Here is a 12,962-nt window from a genome sequence, read left to right on the forward strand (position 1 = left end):
AACTTTATTATTGTATATAACTAATGTTGTCTCAGACGGTTAAGTACTATTTGTACATGCTCTCGGTGAGTGCTGAAATGTGGCAGGTGGGTTGCAAATTCTGAATGGCATGACCAAATATTCAAAATGACCGTATCGAGATCTGAAGTCCGTCTTCCATTCGTCCCCACTACGTATTCTCACGAGATTATAGGCGCCTTATTATATACTTGAGCTGTGCTGGCATCATGATTCATCAGTTCAGAGAACAACGGAAGAGGATAACGATTCTTAATAGTTATGTTGTTTAATTCTCTGTAGTGTTTGCACAGGCATAACTCCCCACCCTTCTTTTTGTCAAAGAAGATGCCGGCCCACACAGGGGAAGTAAAAGGATGCATAAAACCCTTGGCCAGATTCTCATCAATATAGTCTTTGAGGGTGGAAAGTTCAGGTTCAGAGAGAGAGAGGATAAATCCTCCTAAAAGGAATGGACACTCCAGGAAGAAGATTAATCGGGAAATCATACGAGCAATGAGGAGGCAACATATCAGCTTTTTTCCTTTCGAATACCGTATTTGCTCGATTATAAGACGAGGTTTTTTCCAGAGCAAATGCTCTGAAAAATACCCCTCGTTTTATAATCGAGGTCGTCTTCTAATCAGACCTCATTCTGCTGGGGCCAGGCTGCTTACCGGGCTTTGGTCTCGAGCAGCGTCGCTCCGACTAGCTGCAAGAGAACAGGAAGCTAGCACAGTCCTCACATAACTCTACCTCCCCCCTCCTTCCTCTGGGGGCGGGGCCAGAGAAGTTGCTCGCACAGCCGGGCCCCTGCAGAAGTCTGCGAGTGAGAGATCTGCAGTTCAGGTAAGGGGGTGGTTTTTGTGATTAATGTGTGAAGTATGTGTGATTAATGGAATGAATGAGTATTTAAATGTTTGTGAATGAGTGTGTGTGTGTGATAGCATGGATGTGTAAGGGGGGTGGTGGTGGTAGCATGGCATAGGGAGGCTGTAATCACACTACTATCATCCCCAGGTTCCAGCATGTACTGGCTGCCTTAGCTTGATAGGAGTGTGATTGCTGTTAGTAGTTATATATATATATATATGTATATATATATATATACCTCCAGAAATGCATTTTAACCCCCTATATGCCACTCATCCCCATGATATGCCTTTTAACCCCCTATATGCCACTATAAGGCATATCATGGGGCAGAGGGGCATATAGGGGGTTAAAAGGCATATCATGGGGCACAGTGGCATATAGGAGGGTAGAAGACATTTCTGGAGTGGCATATAGAGGGGTAAAAGGCACATCAAGGGGCAGAGTGGCAAATAGGGGGGTATAAGGCATTTCTGGGGGCAGAGTGGCAAGCCTGGGGCCAGATGTGCATAACTGGGGGGGGCAGGTTGGTAAATAAAAGGAAATAAAAAATATATATTTTTCTCAATCATAGCTTTTATTAAATATGAAAAAATAGTTAACATTAATTAATATTTACTAGTAAAATGTTTTTCCTATAGGGTAGTCTTATATTCAGGCTTTTTGTTTTTTTCCTAAATTAATTTTTTTATTTTGGGGGGTTGTCTTATAATCGAGCAAATACGGTACATCCAGAAATTGAAGATACACATTCGAGGAATGAGGGTGGATAAGGTATAATCAGCAGTTAGACACAATGTTGGAGAGGATAGACATTTATTGGTACAAAATGTTGAAGGAAAGGCTAAAGTCCCTGTTTCCCAGTTGATGACAGGGTTATGTTTACAAAGCCATGAGAGACCCATAATGGCAGGAAACGTGGGTGCTGGGACAATGTCAAATTGAAGAAGTTCTTGATGTCTGTCACCGATGAAGACTATTAGTGGAATGGTGTAAACAGAATAGGTAGCTCGACAATATAGATGATAGGACCAAATGAGAACTGGTATTGAGATAAGGTTGTATACCCTGTACAACCTGAAACAAATGGGTGTAAAAACTATTACTGTTGTCTAATGAGGTCCCTGAATGATATGTTAGAAGACAGCTGGTGTTGTTGTGTGTATGGTGTTATAGAATGTTTGAAAGTATCTATTGTGTATAGTGTTATAGAATGTTTAAAAGTATCTAATCAGTAGAACCATATACAGTGATTTAGAAACACAGATACATTTATTAAAACAAACACAAATATAGGGTCAGCTGCAGGGCCCTTGCAGCCAGACTCTAAGATAAATTACAAAAAATAATTTTCCTATAAAGTAGGGTATCTCGTTGTAATAAAAATTGAAAAATAAATAAAAAATGGTAAAAAGTATAAAATGGGGAAATGCTGGTTATTAGAATAACACAATATGCTCAAGGTAATTGATTATTACATCCAGAGATAATGTCTTTCTCATGTGAAATATATACAAATTTCATATGGTTAATTTTTATAAATATATCAAATTAGTCCTACCTTTCAACACAGCACACCGCCAAGTCAAGAAAATAATAAACAAACATTGGCACCTATTACAAACCGATAAAACAATAGGTCCATCACTTCCTTCACAAGCTGCCATTGTTTTCACAAAAGCCCTAAACTTAGGTTTGAAGATCGCCCCACAACTAAACTCACTAAAGACATACAATATAATAAACACCAATCATCCATTTCGGGATCCAAGGGCTTTCATAGATGCACACAATGTAACAACTGCAAAATCACAACATTTCCTAAAAAAACGAAATACACAGAGTACACTATTAGAGAATTACTTACTTGTAATAGCAAAAATATGATATATATTATTCAATGCCCATGTGGCAAACAATACGTAAGGCGTACATCAAGAACTCTAAAAAAACATATAGCTGAACATTTTTATAACATCAAAAGAGGTTTTGAAAAACACACGTTATCAGCACACTATAAAGCACACCATAACTGTCACATTAGAGGTACTACATATGCAGCTCTCCAGACAATATATCCAGATTGGAGAGGAGGCAACTTTATTGCCAAAATGTCAAGAGCTGAATCCAAACTTATCTTCCAGATGGAACTTGAAATTGTTGGCTTCATGTGATAAGAGACAGACCCCCACATTGTTGCATGGCGAACCATCAGCCAGGCTGATTATCCAGTGCTCTGACTCCCCCCACACGAGGGCCTACCCTCTCTTACAAATCTTTCTTTTATTTTTCTTTTATTTTTATGTATACTTTATTTTTGTGTATATTTCATTTATGTCCATCTTTATTATCATTATTATTATTGACATATGATCTCCATTATTAATATATTATTAACATATGATCTCCAGTTCCACATTTATTTATTTATTTAGATTTTCTACATCATTCATTTAATTCAAAGGACTATAACTGATCTAGAAGATCCCTCTAATCCAGTCCGGTTTTTCCTCTAATCCCTTGTGATTATCATGTCCAGCTGCATTTAGACCTGATTACCATGTCCAAGTGCACCTTGTCCATGTCTTGTGGAAGGCAAACACGAAATAATAGCAGACCGGGCCTTAAAACAATGGCATTTACTGGTCTCCAAAGGCACATCGGAACAAATCTAGCTCTCATGTTGAATAAATCTTCATCTCCCTTTCTGTCTGTGCTGTCTGAGTATTTTATTGCCCTTGGACATAATGTTACACTATATGTATGGCAAAAAAGTTTTGTATGTTATGTATGTATGTATTTTAACATTTCATGTTTTACATGTTGATATGTTTTTGAGGTCTTGACTAAAAAAAAAGGAAAAAAATAAAGTATAAAAAAAAAAATTGAGATCTTGAACAAAATTGCGAATTTGAAATGGAGAACATATACTGAAAAACCTAAACAATGTAAAACATGAATAATAGAATACAATTTTACTTACAGAACCTGGTCCAATCCAGAAATTTTCTTGCTGTATATATTTGACATTTTCATAAACACCTCTATTTCTTAGTACCTAAAGATAAAAAATGTCATTTATTATGGTTTTTTTGCACCCCAAACACTAGAGCTTTTTTGCAAATTTTTAACCATATGTTTGATAATTGTGTTGGCACAAATTATTCATTGGTTTGTTTAGGACAATCGTTAGCACTAATATTTAACAATTTTGCAATTATTATTATTATTATACTTTATTTATAAAGCGCCGACAGATTGCGCAGTGCTGTACAAGATGAAAATTTTACAGATAACGACAAGTACAATACAACAATTGACATACAGATACAAGAGGCCCTGTTCCTGCAGGAACTTACAATCTAGGTGGATAAGGGTGAGAAACAGGAGGTGAGGACTGCGTGGTAGTGAATGATGTTAATGTAGGACGGGATAAGGGTTGTAAGTGGGTGAGAGGGAAGTTTTGATGTTTTATGTCAGTGGTCGACTTCCCTCAAGAGAAAGGTTTTTAGGGAGCGTTTGAGGGAGGCTAGAGTTGGTGAGAGTCGAACAGCACGGGGAAGAGAGTTCCAGAGGGTTGGTGCTGCGCGACAGAAGTCTTGTAGGCGGGCGTGGGAGGAGGTGATAAGTGAAGATGCAAGGAGTAGGTCATTGTTGGATCTTAGAGGGCGGGCTGGAGTATATTTGCTGATGAGGGAGGATAGGCAGAGGGGAGTGGCGTTAGTAAGAGCTTTGTAGGATAGAGTTAGTAATTTGAATTTAATCTGCTGTGGGGCCTCCCAGGAGGAACTCGCAGAGAGGTGCGGCAGATGCAGAGTAGATGGGAGGCCAGTAATTGGTTGTTGCAGTAGTCTAGACGGGAGATTACGAGGGAGTGGATTAGTTCTTTTGTGGTGCTGGCAGTCAGGAATGGACGAATTTTGGAAATGTTGCGTAGTTGGTTGTGGCAGGATTTAGAGAGTGATCTGATGTGAGGGATAAAAGATAGGTTAGAGTCTAGGGTCACTCCGAGGCAGCGGACTTGTGGTGATGGGGGGATACCTTCGACAGTGATAGAAAGGGGGAATAGAGTTAGAGGGAGGGATTAGAAGTAGCTCAGTCGTAAACATATTTATCTTGAGGTGGTGAGAGACCATCCAGGAAGAGATGCCAGATAGGCAACTGCTGATCTGAGAGAGGACACATGCAGAGAGATTGGGGTGGAGAGATAGATTTGTGTTGTCTGCGTAGAGGTGGTATTTGAAGCCAAAGCTGTCAATAAGTTTTCCAAGTGAGGAAGTATAGATAGAGAATAGTAGAGGACCCAGGACAGAAACCTGGGGTACTCCAACAGAGAGAGGCATTGAAGAGCAAGAGTCGCCAGCAAAAGACACAGAGAAGGATTTGTTGGAAAGATATGAGTTAATCCAGGAGAGAGCAGTGTCATGGAGACCAAGAGAGTCTGTAGGAGGAGGGGGTGGTCGACTGTGTTGAAAGCAGCAGAGAGGTCAAGTAAGATTAAGATAGAGTAGTGGCCATTGTTTCTAGCAGATAGAATGTCGTTTGTGACTTTGGTGAGACCAGTTTCAGTTGAGTGCTGTGGCCGGAAACCAGATTGAAGGGGGTCGAGCAGGGAGTTTGAGGACAGAAAGTGGGTCATAGATTAGTTTTTCTAAGAGTTTAGATGTTATTGGAAGTAGTGATATGAGGCGGTAGTTAGCAGGGGAATTTGGATCAAGGCAGGGTTTCTTGAAGATGTGAGTGAGGGCAGGAGTAAGTGATGGAATTTGGTATGAAGGGATGGGGTCGAGATGGCATGTAATGAGGTGTGAGGAAGACAGTAGAGCGTGAACTCTACTAATGTTTATTAGTATTTGACACTAAATTGGCAGATAGTATCTCTTATTGTGGAGTTGTATTTAGAATATTTAAGCTACAGTTATTCCAATATGTTAAATTCCTTTTAGGCCAAACACAGATTAAACTAGAAAAGAAGATGTGTACATTAAAACAATTTGTGCGCATACTTTTAATTTGTTTTAGTGCACTAGAAAGCCGTGCAGGAAATAATATGATACCATGCAAAAGTTAGCAAAAAATCTGTGGTTAATTTAAATTACTCACCGATTCTACAGTTTCATGCTGAGAAAACCCAACAGGAGCTATTCCATAAATGCATACTGCCAGAACCGTTATCAGCAAATGTACAACTGTAATCCAATATGTAAAAAAGGGCCTGGTGGAATTAAAATAATTAGGTGCACAATTATAAATTACCAATCACTTCAACAAGAAAAAAGCAGTAGTAATGTTTATATTAACCATGGAGATCTATAAATTAAAAGTCTTGAGAGTCCTATTAAGAAGATACAAAACTGCTGTTGATTGCTGGGGTAAGTTTGGTCACTCAGTCTGAAATGGCACCTACTTGTCCAGATTATACCCGTGAACTCTCCAGGTTTTGCAAAGAGACTGTGAGAAGTGCTGCTTCTCCTGTTCTCTGGTTCGACACCCGAATCCTCCAGGTCACGGGGTACTGACACTCTCCACACCCCGCTCATTTGCCCTTTAAAAAACCCACCACCATCAGCAAGGCTCTCGGCTGTGTCCCGCAAGGGTAGACAGAGCCTGCAAGTTCCCAGGTTCCAGATACTGCCTGTGCAGGGGTATAGGCCTATACTTTGGAGGAGAGTATGTTAAACAGCCTGAGCACAGCAGCCCTATAGGTGAATGAGCAAACTGCTAATTGCAGTAGAGAGGTTAATGCTGTCAGAATATAGAAGGGAAAGGGTTAAGGGACAAATCAAAGTAACAAGAGGAAAAGGGGACACTAGAATGCACAGTAGAAATGGTTTTGAAATAGCAAAACGTACTTATTGCCCAATAAACTCAGGACAAATAGTAGAATCTAAGTAACAGGTTTTTTCATTAGCTTTTATAGATGAGTAAAAGATTTTTCATGTAAAAGTCAGAAAAGTCCTTTTTTCTCAAATTTTCACCATATTTTATACTTTTTTCATGGTAAATATGATACAATCAAAACAATGACATCTAATGAAAGCCCTGAGTTCTTGTCCTGAAAAAAACAATATAGAACTTGTGTGAGTTCAGTAAATAGGAACAAAGAAAATTACAGCTAAACATGAGCACCGCAGAAATATTAAAACAGCCTTTGTCACGAAGGGTACAAAAAATAAAATTAGCCATTGTCACAAAGGGGTTAAATAATGACAGAGCTGTTTGTTTTACTATTTTTGCGGTGCTCATGTTTAGATTAAACTATATGTAATTTAGTTTTTCAGGACAAGCAGGACTTTCATTAGATGCCATTATTTTGATCACATCATATAATTTACTATAAATATGCCCCCAAAAAATGACTTTTTCTGATTTTTTTTTCTTTTTATTTGAAAGTTTGTTACTCATCTACAAACTCTAATAAACTGCCAAATCTATTCTAATATTTTTCCAGAATTTAGAAATATGGCAAGTTCTAGGACAATAAGTACAAGTAGCATATTGCTATTTCAAAACCTTTTTTTCCCCAAACCTGGTCATACTGCCCCTATGTGTAATTTGGGACTTCTTTGAAGCCAGTCAGTTGAATTTACCCCATCAAACCATATAAGTTTGAAGACTAGACACCCCAGGTTACTTAAAATGCTAGTATTGTAACTCTTTCCATGCACTAATTCTACTACTAGCCTTTATCAAACTTTTTAAAACTTTTGTAAGTTTTTTCACACACATTTTAATTCAGTTATGAATGAAACACTGCAGCATGTTTAGCAGCATGTTAAAAAAAAAGGTTCACAAGGACAGGACAACAGCAGCAGGGATACACAGAATGCAATTAAGCAGCTCTGAATACTTGAGCACCGCCATCATGGTTCCAGGGGCTCATTCCAGCAACAAAGGGGTTAATGGAGAAACACTGCCCCCTGCCTGTTCCGGCAATGAAGTTAGCAGCGGCGCCTCTCCATCACTGTGGTCTCCAGCTCCCTGCAAGGACGCAGGGAATGAAGAACTGGGGGAGGAGGAAGAGGACCGCCACCACGAGGAGGACCGGCACCCCGCGACGTGACCGTGCCGCCCCCTCCTAGTGTGAGAAAGATGGAAGGTAAGTATTTTGGCAGGTGCGTGAATGTGCTGTATCGGTTCCCAGGAGGGTTCTGCTTCACTGTACCCCTTCCAGTGGATGAGGTATTCCAACCGACCCCTCCTAATCCTGGAGTCAAGGATACGTTGTACCTCGTATTTCCCTTCACCACTGACTTGGGATCTGGTGCTGATGCTTCAGAGGATGCAGAGGTATCAGGAACCCTTGGCTTTACGAGGGATACATGGAACACAGGGTGTAGTTTTAAGTCCCTGTCAGCTGAAGGCGAACAGCAGCTTGACCGACCATCTGTAGTACAGAAAAAGGACCAATGAATCGGGGTCTGAGGTTCTTGGTAGGACAGTTGAGTCGGAGATGGGCGGTTGAGATGCGCAGAGCTTGACAGAAGGCACATCAGAACTGTGAGGTAAGCTGGGTACTATGGCCATACCACCCTGAATGCACCCCATCTCGTCTGATCTTGGAAGCATCGTTGAGATAGTGTTGGAAAGTAGCCGGTGCATTGCACAATCCGAAAGGCATTACTGTGTATTCAAAATGTCCGGAACAAGTTCGGAAGGATGTCTTCCACTCATCGCCCTTACAGATTCTCACTAGTAGTATACATAGTAGATAAATGTGCGACCTGTTGTAAACAATGTCCCATGCAATAGGAGGATGAAAAGGACAACAAACCAGTACTCCAGTTTATATTGGGAATGTGGCATCTGAGCTAAGGGAGATCCAGTATTGTGGGGAACAAGGGTGACTGGATCAAGTAAAATGTTAAGTGTTCTAGATGCCCGGTTCCAAGACGTGTCTCCAAGGCCTCTGTCACGTGAATAATGGGGCCGGAAGCCAAGGGATTGCCATCCACAAGATGCATATGGACAGGGATCTTCTTAGAACAATGTGGTATTTGATGTAAGGTAGCAAAGGTCAAAGGTCATATCCATGAAATTTCTGCTGCCCTCAGAGTTTATCATATCGGTGGTTGTTATGGCCTTTTCATTCCACTGGTATGGAATGAAACATACGGGTAGATCTTTAGATTGTGTCGATAGCAGCTTACCTCTAGGTCTAGAGGGTTGTTCAGGGCAGTCACGGAGCAAGTTATTGGCTTTACTGCAATACAGACATAGGTGTAGAGTCCGTCTCCTAGTACGTTCAGCGGCAGTTAGCGGTTTTCTTAAGAGACTAATTTGCATGGGTTCGTCAGTGCCCTGCGAAGGAACAGGTGTAGGTGGGGCAACTGGTCAATTAACCACTGGTAACGGGCAACGTCTTGGTGGACTGTATCCGGTGGCCCGTTCCTGTCTGCACTCATGTAAACGTCTGTCTATCTGTATTGCCAGATCTACCAAGGCCTCCAGAGGAGGGGGTACCCCAATAAGAGCTAATTGATCCTTCAAGGCCTCGGAAAGACCCAGACGAAATTGATCAAGGAGAGCGGCTTTGTTCCATGCAGTCTCCACAGCTGCCTAGCGGAATTCCGTCACATATTCCTCGACGGGTCTTCTATCGGAGACTTCTTAAGGTGTTTTGTGCTGTGGAGACACTATGGGGATGTATAATCCCGCCATGGCTTGTTGAAAGTAGGCCCAGGAATCCAGAATGGGAGTGTTGATCCCAGAGATTGTGGGCCCATTGTTTTGGAGAGTGATCACAGTATGCACTCTTATATGATCCGTGATGTAGGTTCTTGGCCGTAAAGTGAACATCACTTGACAGGCAGTAATGAAAGTCTGGTACTGGGTTCTGTCTCCTCCGAATTTATCTGGTGCCCTCGGGGGTAGCTATCGGTTGTACCGGATGGTGGGCTCGTCTGGAGCATAGTTCATGTAACTGGTGGTGCAGGTCGGCTTGTAACTCTTATGCTGTCGGTGTCAGAGCAGAGAGTTGTTGTGACATGGCGTTAATGGCCTCGGCTAGTCCTGCGGATTCCATTTCTAAGGCTTAGGTATTCTGTAAGTATCATGAGTAGGAACCCTTTATGCAGAAGAGAGCTTGGAGACAATGAAGGGGGAAACCAAGAACAGGAACCAGTTCAAATGGTAATGGTTTAAACAGCGAAAGATATAATCCAGGTCACAGTCCAGGGGTCAGAGGCAGGCGGCAGACAAAAGGCAGGAAACGGGGTACATACTAGGTCAAAAAAGCAAGGTTCACAAGGACAGGACAACAGCAGCAGGGATACACAGAATGCTATTAAGCAGTTCTGAATAACTGAGCACCGCCATCATGGTTCCAGGGGCTTTCATAGGACCGGCAGGCACCTCCCCCATAGCTCCACCCCTGCTCATTCCAGCAATGAAGGGGTTAATGGAGAAACACCGCCCCCTGCCTGTTCCGGCAACAAAGAGGTTAAGGGAGGCAGCCTCCGTACGGCACATGGATGCAGGAGTGCCATGGAGATGTGGCGGCAATGAGAGGTAGGTACATGACATTGGTTCCCTTCCATTAGTCAATGCATCCCCCATACTGCAGGGCAGCATTTTATAAAAATTATGTGTCCTGGGAAGCATAGCCAATGTGGTCACCCTAATGATCCCACACCTCCAGCCAGCCCCACATTGCGTATGCCACCCAGCCAGCCCTTCTTTAGTATCATGTTAGCCCTGACACCTGGATTTCATCCACAGGACCTGCCTAGCACCTAGATTGGAAGCACAGGACTTGTCACCTTTGCCCCCAAAAGCATCCCTGTGGCATCCTTTCCCCAAAATAGCCTGCCTGTGGCATCCTGGCCTCCAACAGCCTCTTTGTGACATGCCCCACCCCACTTACACATCCATGCTATCGCACACATATTCATTCATTCATTCACTCATTCATATACTCATTCACTCATTTACATATACTCAATTCCCTCATTCACATTTCTCATTTATACACCCTCCTCCACCCCCTTACCTGAACTGCAGATCTCGTGCCCCTCGCAGACTTCTACAGAGGTTGCTGCTTATTTCTGGGATGTTGGCACTCTGTGCGAACAATTTCTCTTTTACCACACAGGGGAACAAGCAACGAAGCAGCGTCATGTGACGTAAAGTAACGTGACTCCTCTGGGTTCCTGCTTCCCCTGGGCGGTACAAAAGATGTTGCTTGCACACTGTAAGGGCCCCTGCAGATGTGATTGTGGGGTTAGCTGGCCTGATCCAGTTGTGACCCCCGCAATCGCGGTTGCCACGGGATTTTGACACTAGCCCCCGGACCAGCCGGACGGGAAATTTGACTGATTGATTTTGCCCTTACTGGGCCTATTTTTAGATAAGGGCCTGGAGCTACAGCTTCATCAGCCCCTATGTTAATCCGGCCCTGGAAATGTCAGTAATCGGGGGATGTTGCAGAATATGAATTTGGTCATTGTTCAACAGGGACACCTAAACTGTAGAAGAGAACTGTAAAAAAAATAGTTTTTTAGGTTTTTTAAATACTAGCACTCACAATATTTTCCATGTTTCTATGGTTTCAAATAAAAGCCGTATTTGTCCTGAAAAAAAGATGTGTAGATTGTATGGGTACATTAAACATGGAAAAGGAGACTTATTTAAACCCACTTATAGTAAAAATGGCAAAATAGCTTCGGGACTTAAGGTACCAAAAACTCCTGGGCCTGAAGGAGTTAAAAGCATTGGGTATATTCCATCGGGCCCCATGGATATGTCTGTTTTTACTTTGGTGACTTCAAGTAGAACGTCTGCTTTACATATTTCTCCTTTTTACTGTTCCTTTATAAAGTCCAGTGAGAATTATCAGCTTCTCTTCCAATTTTAATAATGTTAGGTCTAGTAGGAATGCTGTGCCAGCCACCACTTAGGACATAAGGAAAGCAAAATAAAAACTGGTAATTGGATGTTTTCTCAAGATCTGTTACCACTGGAAGTTGATTCTAAACATCTACTGTGTACTGTAACATTTACAGATATCGGTACATAAGATTTCATTGTCTACCCTTGCATACAAGTTAGCTGACAATAATGTAAACAAGGGAATAACATAAATAATTATAATGGTGAAAGTAGAGTTTGTAAGGGTCCTCAGAAAATACACCTGAATGAGGTTAATCAATGTGAGGAACATACAAGCTTGAATTTCAAGTTGAAATATCTCTGCCCTACTTCCCCAGCTCTGTGGAATTATTTTTTATTATAATTTTAATTTACGCTAGTTGGCAATAAAGTGTAGCATCCTATGAATAACAGTGTGCTCTAGTTTTAATCACCTATGGTCATCCATATCTTCTATCTGTCTTTTCACATAGCTGTCTATTCTCTTGCGATATGTCCTATTCGTCAGTTTTCCAACCATGCCAAGGCCATATGGCCTCTTTTCTTTTGCAAAAATTTTCTTCACTGGGATGGTTATACGTTGTCCGCGTTTCTGAGAACCAACACTGACTACTTCTTGGCACAAGCGTACTTTTGGCTGTATGAAATATCCAGCCTTTGATTTTCGCCATCCTCGTTCTAAGGGCCTAGAAAGACAAAAATATGCTTTCAATATATACAAAAACATTAATTCATTAAAAGCCTCAAAGTTTAACCCCTTTTTGTCTGGTGACGTGCCAGATGCGTCATGCCTAAGTGGACTCAATTAGTTTTGTGACTTATCTGGTACGTCATGCCAAAACAGTGTTTCCATGTCACCACAATCATGGTGAACGTGGGGGTGCTGCTGTTGTCTGCTCAGTTGATGTGAGGTAAGGACCTGCTGCAATTTAAAGTCAATTGATGATGATCAGATCATTCTTGACCAATAGGAGTGATCTTATTATTATGGCACCCACTGGATGACCCTGCCCTCGAAAGAGAGAAGGGTCATCTAAGTTAATAATAATAAAAAAAAACCACACAGATTAACACATTTTAATACATAATTATTGTTAAGAAAAAGAAGTTATTAGAGTACCGGTATTGGTAATACAAATAAGTGAGAAATGTGTCGATTTTATCAATCAATACTCCCCTTTAACTCTCCTGAGGAAGCCACTTGAGGCGAAAAAGTCATGCGA

At 41.5% G+C, this 12,962-nt stretch overlaps 1 protein-coding gene across 1 annotated transcript in view; it reads right to left on the reverse strand.

Moving 5' to 3' along the window:
• The window catches only part of LOC149279317 (inactive rhomboid protein 1-like), a 466,620-nt gene that overhangs the window by 369,871 nt on the left and 83,787 nt on the right, over positions 1-12,962 (reverse strand). The window contains exons 7-9 of the mRNA XM_089501319.1: positions 12,174-12,425; positions 5,974-6,085; positions 3,854-3,928 (exon numbers count right to left, since the gene is read on the reverse strand). Coding sequence (XP_089357445.1) covers positions 3,854-3,928; positions 5,974-6,085; positions 12,174-12,425 — 439 coding nt within the window. The remainder of the gene's footprint in view (positions 1-3,853; positions 3,929-5,973; positions 6,086-12,173; positions 12,426-12,962) is intronic.

Source organism: Sceloporus occidentalis, unplaced genomic scaffold (genome assembly GCF_023333645.1).
Source record: "Sceloporus occidentalis isolate IW3139 unplaced genomic scaffold, rSceOcc1.0.p SCAF_171, whole genome shotgun sequence".
NCBI lineage: Eukaryota > Metazoa > Chordata > Lepidosauria > Squamata > Phrynosomatidae > Sceloporus > Sceloporus occidentalis.